Source organism: Pelobates fuscus, chromosome 7 (genome assembly GCF_036172605.1).
Source record: "Pelobates fuscus isolate aPelFus1 chromosome 7, aPelFus1.pri, whole genome shotgun sequence".
Taxonomy (NCBI): Eukaryota; Metazoa; Chordata; class Amphibia; order Anura; family Pelobatidae; genus Pelobates; species Pelobates fuscus.
This window is the reverse complement of record NC_086323.1, coordinates 103,329,449-103,344,279: the sequence shown is the minus strand read 5'-3', so window position 1 is coordinate 103,344,279 and position 14,831 is coordinate 103,329,449. Positions and strand designations below refer to the sequence as shown.

Below are 14,831 nucleotides of genomic sequence, written 5' to 3'. Positions count from 1 at the left end.
TTTTTTGCTAGTACAATGCATGGTTGGTATTCAGTTGACAGTAAATGTATTCTTTACATTGTATTCTTGTGCTAATAATTCTGTGATTGTTCTTTCCTACAGAAAATAAAGAGAAGCAGGACACGATGCTGCAGAAATTCCATTATTTTCAGCACCTAGCGGAGTTATATCACGTGTACCACTCAATCCACAGATATACAGTTACGTCTCAATCAGTATACACCCAATAAAATAGCTAGTAGGGTTAAAGGGCTGCAATGCAATACTATATACTGATCAGCCACAACATTAAAACCACTGACAATTGTAGTGAATAACATTGATTATATTGTTCCAATGGCACCTGTCAAGGGGTGCGATATATTAGGCAGCAAGCAAAAAGATCTGAGTGACTTTGACAAGGGACAAATAGTAATGGCTAGATGACTGGGTCAGAGCTTCTCCAAGTCCTGTGGGGTGTTCCAGTATGCAGTGGCTAGTACCTACCAAACGTAGTGCTAGGAAGGACAACTGGTGACCAGCATCAGGGTCATGGGGACCCAAGGCTCATTGATGCATTTGGGGATCAAAGATTAGCCCATCTGGTCAGAAGAGCTACTGTAGCACAAATTGCTGAAAAACGTAATGCTGGGCATGATAGAAAGGCGTCAGAGCACACAGTGCATCATGGTTTGCTGTATATGGAGCTGCATAGCTGCAGACCTGTCCACCACCAATAACACCTTTTAATGTGGACGTGAGCATCAGAGCTGGACTATGGAGTAATGGAAGATGGTTGCCTGGTCTCAGGGCCAGCCTTAGGGGTGTGAGAGCAGTGCGGCTGCACAGGGCGCCATGGCAACAGGGGGTGCAATGCGGCCGACACTGCTGACACATGACCGGATTTAAAGTGTGTGCACCTGCTACCCGGGTGGAGGATTTAATTTTTCTCGACCCGTGACTATCCCAAAAACACATGGCAATGTGGGCGAGGCTTACTGAGTGGCGGGGCTGGGCTAAACAGGAGCGGGGGCAGGGGTGTGACTGCCTGTGTGTGTGTGTGACTGTCTGCCTATGTGTGTGTTTGTGACTATCTGCGTGTATGAATGTAACTGTGTATGACTGACTGCATGTATAAATGTAATTGTGTATGACTGACTGTAACTGTGCGGGACTGTCTGCCTGTGTGTGTGTGTGTGTGTGTGTAACAGTCTTCTTGTATGTGACTGCAACTTTTTGTGTGACTGTAAATGTGTGGGCTGCTAACTGTGTGTATGACTGTTCCTCATACAAACACTAAACCCCTATATACACACACACTATACATGGATGATGGGGGGGGGGGGGGGGGGGAGAGGGTGCTGTTGCACAGGGCGCTTAAAGGGCTAAGGTGGGCTCTGCCTGGTCTGATGAATTACATTTTCTTTTAGATCAGGCAGATGACTGTTTGTATGTGCGGCAGCGTCATTTACTTGAGGAAGAGATGCCAGCAGGATGCACTATTGGAAGAAAGCAGGCTAACGGAGTCAGCATTATACTCTGGGCAATGTTCTGCTGGGAAACCTTGGTTCCTGGCATTCATGTGGATGTTACTTTGTCACGTACCACCTTTCTAGTGAATTTTGCACCCCTTCATAACAATGGTGTTCCCTGATGGCAGTCGCCTCTTTAAGCAGGATAATGCACATTGCCACACTGCAGAAATTGTTCGGGAATAGTTTGAGGAACCTGACAAAGAGTACAGGGTATTGGCTTAGCCTCCAAATTCCCCAGATCTCTATCTGATTGCACATGTGTGGGATATCCTGGAACAACAAATTTGATCCATGGAGGCCCCACCTCACAACTTGCATGACTTAAAGGATCTGCTGCTAATGTCTTGGTGCCAGATACCACAGGGCATGTTTAGAGATCTTGTGAAGTCCATACCTCGACACATCGGAGCTGTTTTGGTAGCACGGCGGGGAACCCACACAATATTAGACAGATGGTTTTAATGTGAAAAAAATACACTAATTTACATACACAGTATGAAATAGTGAGAGTGTGTAGCGCTTAGTTTAGTGAACTTACTCCACAGGAGATCCCTCAGAGTATAAAGGGTTGATAATCTATTTAAACAAAAATAGAGAAAAATATAGTGCACACTGTGTAAAACGTAGTATCAATACACCACACAATAAAGGACACACTCACGTGGTTTAGAGCCTATTAGGATTGGCTCTGATCACTTGCGCCTTGTGTCCTTTTAGGTGACACACACCTTACTCTCCAAACGAAATTTTTTCCTCAAAAGGGAGAGATAAAGACAGGGGAAAATCGCCCTAGTATTGAAATCTTTAACGTACTCTGGTAGCAAGTTTAAAAGCACATAGGTGAAGATTGCTTCTCACCTGGAAGAGAGCCTGTGACCTGGCTCAAAGTAGATCAGCATATGAGTCCTTTTAGGGATGACTCTTACCCTCTTTGATAGGATGGAAAATGCACCAAATATGTATTCTAATAAAAAACTATTTATTCCACAAATTATAAAATCAACTGATATATACAATATCAGGTGAATCCGAAACGCGTTTCGCCGGTTCCGTCCGGCTTTCTCAATCGGTATTTTCCATCCTGCTTACTTCCTGGTTATAAACCCCGCCTTCCGTCCTGATTGGATGCCGAAAATTTGATGTCATCCAATCACGGGCGTCGCTGCGAGAGAGGGCAGAGTATTTCCAGCTGTATTAATTTATCCCTTAATGCGGACGTCATCACGCACGCACGTATAATCGTGCGGACGGCGTCACTTCCGGGAATGTGAAAGGGTTGTATTTCTCCTGTTGATCTATGAGATTCAATCATTTTCTTCTATACGTGTCACTTCCGGTCTCGTAGGTTCTCTCCTTTAGTCAGTTTATAACAGTTCAAACGTCCATTTTAAGTGATGGCAAAAGTCCTGGAAGACCGGAAAGGTCATCCATAGCATTATAAATATCCTTCAATCCTAGAAATATGCTCATAATGAGCATAGGTGACAGACAATAAAGTGCATTAATGGATTATAAATATACCAAGGTGATACTACACATCTATACATAGAGGGGGACATATTACAAGCTAAAAGATTAAAAAATTCAAAAATGCATAAAGGGGGTATATTAAAAGATTAATAATATGATACATATGTGTTAATGATGTTTTAAGCCACTAAATCTTAAAAATAGAAATATAAAATATATATAGAAAAGTATCAAATATGTGCAAAATAGCAATTTTCATATAAATAATTTATATGTAAAAATTGTACAAATTATAAAAAGTGGCATAGTTCGAAGTCATCATTAAGACCATATGGTTGCATAGTGTTCAAGTTAAAAATCCATTTCATCTCTGTTTGTCCAATTTGTTTATTGAGATCGCCCCCTCTCCAATTACCTACTATTTTTTGAATTCCCATAAACTCCATTAATTGGGGGTTACTGTTATGTTGATTCTTAAAATGCAGGGATACACTATGATTCAGGAAGCCACACCTATAGATGTGTAGTATCACCTTGGTATATTTATAATCCATTAATGCACTTTATTGTCTGTCACCTATGCTCATTATGAGCATATTTCTAGGATTGAAGGATATTTATAATGCTATGGATGACCTTTCCGGTCTTCCAGGACTTTTGCCATCACTTAAAATGGACGTTTGAACTGTTATAAACTGACTAAAGGAGAGAACCTACGAGACCGGAAGTGACACGTATAGAAGAAAATGATTGAATCTCATAGATCAACAGGAGAAATACAACCCTTTCACATTCCCGGAAGTGACGCCGTCCGCACGATTATACGTGCGTGCGTGATGACGTCCGCATTAAGGGATAAATTAATACAGCTGGAAATACTCTGCCCTCTCTCGCAGCGACGCCCGTGATTGGATGACATCAAATTTTCGGCATCCAATCAGGACGGAAGGCGGGGTTTATAACCAGGAAGTAAGCAGGATGGAAAATACCGATTGAGAAAGCCGGACGGAACCGGCGAAACGCGTTTCGGATTCACCTCATATTGTATGTATCAGTTGATTTTATAATTTGTGGAATAAATAGTTTTTTATTAGAATACATATTTGGTGCATTTTCCATCCTATCAAAGAGGGTAAGAGTCATCCCTAAAAGGACTCATATGCTGATCTACTTTGAGCCAGGTCACAGGCTCTCTTCCAGGTGAGAAGCAATCTTCACCTATGTGCTTTTAAACTTGCTACCAGAGTACGTTAAAGATTTCAATACTAGGGCGATTTTCCCCTGTCTTTATCTCTCCCTTTTGAGGAAAAAATTTCGTTTGGAGAGTAAGGTGTGTGTCACCTAAAAGGACACAAGGCGCAAGTGATCAGAGCCAATCCTAATAGGCTCTAAACCACGTGAGTGTGTCCTTTATTGTGTGGTGTATTGATACTACGTTTTACACAGTGTGCACTATATTTTTCTCTATTTTTGTTTAAATAGATTATCAACCCTTTATACTCTGAGGGATCTCCTGTGGAGTAAGTTCACTAAACTAAGCGCTACACACTCTCACTATTTCATACTGTGTATGTAAATTAGTGTATTTTTTTCACATTGAATTACGACAGGATTGGAGAGTTCCTGTTTTTGTGTGGGAGCAGCTGTCACTTTAGAGCACTTGATGTAATTTATACAAAGCGCCTGTAAACACAGAACACTTTTGTTATACCATTTAGATGGTTTTAATGTTGTGGCTTATCAGTGTGTAAATGCCTTTGTGTAAAATAGTACTCAGAGAATAGTTTAGGTATGTGTGTGGATGTTACAAGAATTTTCTATTGAACTTCTACATTTGCAAGATCTGTGCTCTTAGGAAGGCTGTAAAGAAGTGCCATACACATAAGATAAGACCCAGCATTCTAAGCTGTATTTTGATTGACTACATAGTATTTTCAGCAAATAGAAGAATATAGCTAATATTAAAACATAGCCTCTAAACAGAAAAAAAAAATCCAATTTAAAGGACCACTCTAGGCACCCAGACCACTTCAGCTTAATGAGGTGGTCTGGGTGCCAGGTCCTTCTAGGGTTAACCCATTTTTTCATAAACATAGCAGTTTCAGAGAAACTGCTATGTTTATGAATGGGTTAAGCCTTCCCCCTATGTCCTCTAGTGGCTGTCTCATTGACAGCCGCTAGAGGCGCTTGCGTGCTTCTCACTGTGATTTTCACAGTGAGAGCACGCCAGCGTCCATAGGAAAGCATTATGAATGCTTTCCTATGTGACCGGCTGAATGCGCGCGCAGCTCTTGCCGCGCGTGCGCATTCAGCCGACGGGGAGGAGAAGAGGAGGATCGGAGGAGGAGAGCAGGAGGAGATCTCTCCGCCCAGCGCTGGAAAAAGGTAAGATTTAACCCCTTTCCCCTTTCCAGAGCCGGGCGGGAGGGGGTCCCTGAGGGTGGGGGCACTCTAGTGCCAGGAAAACGAGTATGCTTTCCTGGCACTAGAGTGGTCCTTTAAAGGGTTACTCCAACCAAAAGAAAGGGGCTAAGTTCTCCCTGCATCTTGATTCTTCTCCTCCTTGCAATGTAAGGGAGGCTGCATGAAAGGGGGGAGATTGCCGGTTCAGTGGTGGAGGTGCTGTTGTCTTTGGCTGCCTAGTTACAGCATGCTGGCGTCAGACACCATAAATGCACAAAATTCACATTTGCCACCATGAGTCCCTGGAGGTGGAGCTACACCTCCGGCAATGGAGAGGTTAAATTCTGTATGTGCAGCATTTTTATAGTGAAATGCTGCACATATAGACTCCAGACACCATGGCCATTTCAAATCATTTTTTATCTATCCTGTAGCCTTGTCTGCTAATTGTTAACTTTAGTTTACAATTTCTATCAAAATGCTCTTTACATAAATCAAACTAGCAGTGCACCTTTCATGAAGACACTTTATAGACTATAGCAATTGCATTGATTCTATTTTGCTGGTAGATGCAGAGGAGTACAAACATAGCAGGCTGCATTCTGGGTTATCAAGTATACAATAGCCATCTTGGTGGTTAGGAAGGGATGCACAGGCCTTGTGTGTGTGTGTGCATGGCAATGGGGGGGGGGGGGGGGAGTCACTTTAAATGCAGAAGTATCTTAGTGGGGCCTTGTAATTCATACAGTTAATTCATGAAGTGTTCCTCTTTCTTTCTTTCTTTCTTTTTTTTTCTTTAAATCTGTGCCTTATTATTTAGTAAAGCAATAATAATGTTTTCAATGTTAAACTTCTTATTTACTTGAGTCTGTGCAATTTCAGGATGAACCGTTCAGCTCCCACCTTCCAGAAACTCTGTTCAACAGTTCCAGGTTCCTGCTGCATAGTCTCACCAAGGAGACCCCCCTTGGGATATCCAAAGTGTATCCTTTTCCCTCTTCAGAGCATCTACTGCAGAGATTGTGTGTGTGTGTGTGTGTGTAAGAGACACTCCAAGAATTGCTGCCCATTTTACTGAATCTGTATAGATAATGTAAAACAAAGTAAATTATGAATTCAATTATACATTTTTTTGTCCCTCTTTGGATACAAGTCCCCATGGTCTGATCCTACTGCAGGTGTCTTTTTTGACCAGAGAATGTAAATCAGCCAACTCTGGTCATGCTTTAGCCTTCTGTGTAAGAGCAGTACGTTTCTCATAAGGCCTTACATGCCTCTAGATTATGGATAACCTACAGCAGTGTGTAAATACAGTCATCACACATATCTGTGCATGCACGTCATTGATCTTTGGGATTCAGCAAATCCTCTTAGGTCTGGCGCACCAAGCCCCAGTTACAGAGAGACTGGAAATATGAATGCAGTAATGTATAAGAGAGAGAGTGTCTGGGATGCCTGTGCTTATTGCTAACCACAGGGACAGCAACATTTCATGGGGTTATGTTTGCATAGTTTGGTAGATCCCTGTTGGATTCCCATGTTTAAAAATTGAAGAATTAAAAAGGAATTCATATTATTAGTCTCTCAATGACATTCAAAACAATAAAATATTAATGTTGGTCAAATCAATATATAACATGAGATCTTGTAATATGAGATACTTAAGCCCGAAAACATCTTTACTTAATGAAGCAGTTTTTGTGTATAGATTGTAACCCTACAGTCTCAATGCTCAATTCTCTGCCATTTAGGAGTTATTTACTTTGTTAATGCAGCCCTAGCCACGTCTTCCCAGGCTGTGTAGTATAAACACCTGCACGTCTCCTGTAATGTGAATTGTTTTTTTATGTTATTTCCTTTTTTGCCCCAGGGTTCATTTATTCTGTTCTTTCTATTTGTCTTTCTTTACACTATTGTACTTGTTCCCCACTTCCTTAATCCAATATATTCTCCATTCTCTATGTACATATGTACTTTCTCTCCATATTATTTATCATTCAGAATGTGATGAATGAAGGCAAGCCTCCCAGTGTTGTGATTATAAAGAGACCTGGTTGGAGTAATAAGATAGATGGTGACAGAATATTCCACTCGGTACTGCGAACCATTAGAACTTGTGACTTCGTTAAATTATTTCACATGGGGTAATTGCATGGGTTATTATATTGAATCCATGTTCAATGCTTCTAATGTCCTTAACACGTTGCACCAGGAATACTCTGTACACACTGGCAAAGCAGAGCAAAGCCCTGAAAGCATACAAACTTGCTCGTCAGGTGTATGAGAGGCTACAAGGTCTGCGGATTCCCGGTAGATTCCAGGAGTCCATTGAACTGGGCAACATTACTATACGATCCAAACCCTTCCATGATAGTGAGGTGAGTTTCAATCTAACTGTCTATGGGTTCTAGGTTACACATTGTCAAAGTGCCAGATCTAGGGTAAAATGTGAACAAACTCAAAATCAAAGAGGTATGAGATGTCTGAGAAGGGGCAAAAACTCAGAGAAACCAGAGTCTTGCCTTTTGGTTTATCCTGGCTCAGGTCTCAGAAATGTTTTTGCAAACTTGTGGCATTACAGAGAGAATCTATAGTACTGGCATTCAAATGGACAGGAGCAAATTTGTTTCGATATTGTACCATCTCCGATGAAGAGGATCATACAAAGTGAAAGTACCCTTCAAAGGTAAGGTAATGGCTTAGTCAGAAACGGATCCAGGTCAGCACACCGTACTTACTTATACACAAAAGGCAAAGATCAGAGAAGCTTGGACAACCAACTGTGGTTAATGTAGTCAAAACAGTCCAATTAGGAATAATCTGTGTTATAACAGAAGGACACAGGGCATATTTCAGGACAATGCAAGAAACTTATCAGGTGAGCTGACACTATGTAAAGGAATCTTAGTGTACAGTTTGGACACAAAGACAGCAAATTGGACAGCTGGACATAGCAAGTAACTTGGCAAATATTTCACTTGTGCAATGGCTACACAGCAAAGCATAGTGTTTAAGTGACACAGCAAGGGCAAACCAGGAACTTGGCAAGGAGGCTGGTGAATCTAGACACCATGGACACAAGCTTAGACAATGCCGTTGGGAGACCACAAGGGTCTTAAACTGCAAAGATACTGAACTGGTGGAATTGCCTTTTGATTTTTTTATCGCAGGAGCTTTTGATCTCATGGGCTATAAAGGTGTTGTGTGTTCTGTAAGGGTATTGAGAGTCATGTAAAGGTATTGCGAGTTCTGTAAAGGCAAGTTCCATAAAGCGTACAATGGAAAATATTCCGTATTAAAGCTATTGTACGTTCTGTTAATGTTTTGTGAGTTGCATAAAGACTTTGCATGTTCTGTTAAATCTTTGTGTGTCCAATACATTTCAGACGAATGACTACAGCATTAGCGTGTCCACTAGCACAACAGAAATGGTTACGTCTCTCTCAGGCCTACACATATGTTTCTGGTAAGCATCCCTGAGTACTAGAGGCTGACACACATTTCTACGGTCATAAAAATTCTGAGATATTGGCAAAGCAGCAAGTGACTTCTATAAAGTTACAATGAAAGCTCTAGCCTGAGATATTGCCAAGTTCCTGACCTATCTGATTTTTCTGGCAATTTCTCTCTGTCCTATTTTGTATTTTGTACGATTGTGTTGGACCTCCAACAGTCGCTAACATCTGCTGAGTCTTAAATATATCACTGGGACATTTCAAACCTTGCTGGATTATAGATCTGCTGTCCTGTATGATAATCAGAGTTGCTGGATTAATTAGAACCACTGGCACCTGTAATTGGAAAACCTAGAATTGTCATCCTATTATAATAATTTAGAAAGCACCAACATAGTCTGCAGTGTTGTACAATGGATATCACAATCTACTGAATTTTATTTTAATATCCAATAAGCAGAAATGTTACAGTAAGAGAAATCGGCAATAACAGTTCATGTTGTAATAGATGAGAACATTACATGAAAGGATGAATATTTGACCATGATCTTGTGAGGTCTGTTAAAGTGCCCTTTAATGAATATCCACAGAGTTACTCACTAAAGTGAAAATTCAAGGTGAATTCAAAGTCAAATTTAAGGCCAGAGTAGCTGATTGGAAAGAATAGCTGATTTAGAGAATTTTTCCAGTTTGGCTATTTTGACCTTCATGGGATATTATCTTACTTTTATCTCAGGACTGAACTTGTCTGAATGTTAGGGAACAGCCCTCCTGGGATTCTTTCGATTTACAGTTCTTGCATTCCCTGAATTAATAGACAATATGTACTGATCCCTGTAGTAAAGAGTAATGACAAACCTTATTGCCAATTATTACACCTTTTGACACAGAGAAGGCTGCATGCCAAAAAAACTTTAGTAGTTAACAGTATGTTAGTGTAGAAGATTATACACTGTGAATTAACCTTTTCACTGTATAGAAAAGGGCAGAAAACAAATCCTAAAAATACACAATAATAAAAGTATATTGGGGGCGGAACCTGACTGTGGAGCTGAACAGACAAACTCTGTGTAAGCTCCTGAGCCTGAGCCCGTTAATCAACATTAATCATGGGCCACTTGCTTAATTTTGGACTCATAAACCTAGCGCATCCTGTTAAGCAGGCATCGGTGAATCGGGGGATACCCCACACGAGCATATCGCCCTCTGGATTGCCCGAACAGAGGCTTGCTGCCTACACCATGCAGAGCTCAAGAGAGGCGGCCGCTCTCCCAGCCCTCAAACACATAAAGCAATCAAGGTACACAGCTAACGCCGCCCCCCCCCCCCCCAATGCCAAATGCCTTAAAGGAACACTATAGTCACCTAAATTACTTTAGCTAAATAAAGCAGTTTTAGTGTATAGATCATCCCCCTGCAATTTCACTGCTCAATTCACTGTCATTTAGGAGTTAAATCACTTTGTTTCTGTTTATGCAGCCCTAGCCACACCTCCCCTGGCTATGATTGACAGAGCCTGCATGAAAAAAAAAAAGGTTTCACTTTCAAACAGATGTAATTTACCTTAAATAATTGTATCTCAATCTCTAAATTGAACTTTAAACACATACAGGAGGCTCTTGCAGGGTCTAGCAAGCTATTAACATAGCAGGGGATGAGAAAATCTTAATTAAACAGAACTTGCAATAAAGAAAGCCTAAATAGGGCTCTCTTTACAGGAAGTGTTTATGGAAGGCTGTGCAAGTCACATGCAGGGAGGTGTGACTAGGGTTCATAAACAAAGGAATTTAACTCCTAAATGGCAGAGGATTGAGCAGTGAGGCTGCAGGGGCATGTTCTATACACCAATACTGCTTCATTAAGCTAAAGTTGTTCAGGTGAATATAGTGCCCTTTTCTTATATGTATTCTTATGGGACAGTGAGCAGAGAGGGTGTGTGGACTACGGTGGTAATTATAACGCTGTATCTTCCTTAACTACACCTAATGTTTTATTACATCTAATTTGCATTCTAGGCAATAACTAAATTGTGAGCTGAGAATTCATATGTATAACTCTGTAAAGGCCTATAATGCCTTGAGCTATTGCTGCGCTTAAACTTACCTTTGCCAGGCCTTCACCATGCTTCTCAATGTAATCGCCTAGCCTACTTAGTCCTGCATGTTAACAGTAACCTATACGGCATGTACTAGCCTAGCATGTTTAACCCTTACAAAAACAAAAAGAGGTACATTTCTTAGGAGTATATATTGTATGTCACATGTGTATTTGTGAATTGCAAACTGATGATATAACTCCATATGTCTTATCTCTGTACCGATTACTATAGACCTCAATTAAAAAAGAGATTGACAAAAAAATAAAAATAAAAGTATATTATCATAGAAGAACAATGTTTATCATGAACAATTGCTTCCAAATGAGTTTAAAATCAAAATCCCCCCTTACAAAGCTTAAAGCTCTCCACTATTTTTTTTATTTTTGTCAATCAAAATATTTTATTAAGTTGTAATGATGCGTTACAGACGAAAAAGGAAAATATTGTACAATAATGACCAAGTTTATAAGCACTAGGTTGAAACAGTGATGTGTACAGCTTATTAGCCAATGTGTTTTTTGTTGTTGTATTGTTTTAAAGGTGTAACAAGATAAGAGGAGCATTAACTATAAACATATCATCACGCCATCAGGAGAAACATTTAGGCACCTTTCTAAGCTGCAGTAAAACTCTCCTCTATTAATCTAGTGGAATTGGTGATGATTTAGACATTATCTTATAATATTTTCTGTATTTTTTCATTTAAAAAAATTGACAAATACACATATTGTTGCTGCCTTTAATAAAAAATTGGCTTTCTGTCATATGAATGGTGTCATCGTATCAGATATCTGATGCTTGTCTTCCTGATTTCTTTTAACCCCTTAAGGACACATGACATGTGTGACATGTCATGATTCCATTTTATTCCAGAAGTTTGGTCCTTAAGGGGTTAAATAAAAAAAATATTTCAAAAAAGAATGCCAAATAATGATTCACCTAGCCTAAAAAATAAATAAATAGAAATACGTGCCTTAGTCCCCATAGCTGTACGACTGGAGCCTGTAGCAGATAAGAGCAGCATTGACCCACAATATGAATCTGTAACAAATCCAAAGCTGATTAGTGTAGTAGCATCTCACATTCATCAACCTGTCCCGATTAATGATGTCACCAAAGAGGATCAGTGACCATACAGAGCCATAGCAGGTCTTCATTGCTCTGTGCATTTTGTCCTGGATTAGTATGTTAAAATTACTGAAAACATTTTGTTTGATTTATTTTTCTATTTTGTTTTTATATTAAAGTGTTGGGTTTACAGCCAAAAATACCTAAATCAATTCTTTGGTGACAAATCAAGCCTTGTAATTTAACCTATACAATATGCATTTGAAATAGCTTGCATATGTAGAGATAAAATAATTGATTTTGTAAATCATTACTTACCGCAGGAGCTGGTCCCCATGTGCTACCGATGCTCCACTAACAATCCATTCCTGAACAACCTGGGCAACGTCTGCATCAACTGCAGGCAGAACTTTGTGTTTTCAGCCTCCTCGTATGGTAAGTGAAGCAGAGGGGATTGTATAATGGAATGATATCATCCAGGTCAAAATAGACCAGCTTATAAAATAATTGATTGGGAGAAATTGTCAAACTTTCTATTTTGACCTCAAGTATGCAAATTTGTTTTGAGTTCTTCACAATCTGCTGTTTGATAAATTAACCCTCATAATGCTTTTAGTTTGGTTTTAAATGCTAAGAGTGGAGCAATCGGCAGGAACATTCCATTGGTTTCCATGGTGATTTCTTCCTTTTATACTGTATTGGAATTGCTCTTCATACGTGACTTTGTATTAAAGGGACACTCCAGGCACCCAGACCACTTATGCCAATTGGCGTGGTCTGGGTGCCAACTCCCACTACCCTTAACCCTGCAAGTGTAATTATTGCAGTTTTTATAAACTGCAATATTTACTTTGCAGGGTTAACTCCACCTCTAGTGGCTGTCTACTAGACTGCCACTAGAGGGCACTTCCTGGATTATAGAAATCCTGTGCTAGAGCGTCGCTGGAGGTCCTCACGCTGTGTGAGGACCTCCAGCGTCGCTCTGTTCCCCATAGGAAAGCATTGAAAAGCATTTTCAATGCTTTCCTATGGAGAGCTCTAATGCGTATGCGCTGCATTGCCGCGCATGCGCATTAGGTCTCCTCAGCCGGCGGGCGGGACCAGTCTCCCCAGCCGGCTGACGTGATGAAGGGGAGGAGCGGCGGCGACCCGAAACCACCGCAGAGGGACATCAGGTAAGTCACTGAATGGGTTTTCACCCCTTCAGCAACCGGGGATGGGTGGTGGGAGGGAGAGGGGACCTGCAGTGCCAGGAAAACGGATTGTTTTCCTGGCACTGGGGTGTCCCTTTAACTTTTGTGCAATTTGATGGCACTATGTAAATAAACACTGATAAAACATAACAGTAAAGATACTCTACTAATGTTTAGAGGAAGAGATTAATAGTATTCTCTAAGCCAATGATTCCTGTCCTCAAGACTTTTTTTTTTTTTTTTTTGCTGTGTTAGAACAAGTGGATTAATCAAAATGACAGAGCCAATTAATCTGTGATTACAAGCCATCTGTGCTGCAGACACAGAAGCTGTATCACTGTATGTGTAACAGGCTCTGTGCTTAGGAATGCTGCCTTCAAAATTGTAGAAAAAAAAGATCTACCTCGGTTTTCTTCTCTTCACCAAACTCACTCTTCTCCCAAAAACTCTCAGCTTTTACTGCTGACATAATTACATATTTATCCCCAAATCAATTCAAAGCCCCTCTAGTGGCTTTCTGTGTGGGACTGCTGTAAAGGGATCTTAATCACATTGATGCTGCCACTTCTATTCCGTCACCAACAAATTCTCCTGTTGATGCCACAGACTGAAACTTGCAGCCACAGCCAGAGTCTATATGAGTGCAGTAATGTTTCATCTTAAAAGTAATTACAGGTTATCAGTCTAATCCTCTGTTAATCTCCACACTGCAGGCTCAGCCAGGAGGGAGATGTGTAAATAAAGCTGGACAGGAGTTCGAGTGAATCTCCACTCTCTGTATGGACTCATTGTTAGATCCATGTAAATATAAGGGTTTTGTTTTGCTTCAAATTCCCATCACATTAAGCTTTTATCTATCCTCAGTATGAATCATACAGAGCTCTCTTAAATAAGCTATAAATCTCTCTTGTCCCCTCTCTACGAATATTAGTCACCACTGTACAAGCTCTCTTGTTTCCCCTGTACAGAACTCTCTTCCCCCCTCTTGGCTTCTGCAGTTTGAAGCTATATTGTTCCTTCTATACCAAACTCCCTTCTAAACGACTTCAATATCATATTTCTTTTTTTTTTTTTAATAAATCTTTATTAGACAAACATTTTTTCATTTTTTTGACATTCATCAAATATGCAGGAATTAATACTTAGCATATATGCACATATTTCCAATAAATACATGGATCTTTTATGTTTAACATGCATAACACACAAATAGTAGTCACGTATTCACTCATAATCCGGCATATCAGTACTAACATACCAACAAAAACAACAGTAACAACAATAAGGCCCAACAGAAACAAAAAAAACAAAAAAAACAAAAAAAAAAAAAAAACAAAAAAAAAAAAAAAAATCCACCAGCTCAGAGCACATAATCAAAATATGTTCTTTTCCACCTATAGTGGGGTTATTGACTTCTATTTTCAATTCAAGCGATCTTTCTCTATTTCAACAGATATCTATATATCTCGTATAAATCGCATTGAAAGATAACCATCTATGGGGTATTTATCCAAATAGTGAACTGTAATTATCTAACCATTCCCTGTACCAATTGTTTTTTCTAGAAGTAGCATTCGCGTTTTTGATCATTTCATATTCCATTGATATTTGATGCCTTACTTGTTCTATC

General features: G+C 40.0%; 1 protein-coding gene across 1 annotated transcript in view; it reads left to right on the top strand.

Annotated features, from left to right (window-relative positions):
• Positions 1-14,831, top strand: part of IFT122 (intraflagellar transport 122) — an 82,377-nt gene that overhangs the window by 55,290 nt on the left and 12,256 nt on the right. The window contains exons 22-25 of the mRNA XM_063426315.1: positions 103-200; positions 6,270-6,370; positions 7,600-7,765; positions 12,332-12,443. Coding sequence (XP_063282385.1) covers positions 103-200; positions 6,270-6,370; positions 7,600-7,765; positions 12,332-12,443 — 477 coding nt within the window. The remainder of the gene's footprint in view (positions 1-102; positions 201-6,269; positions 6,371-7,599; positions 7,766-12,331; positions 12,444-14,831) is intronic.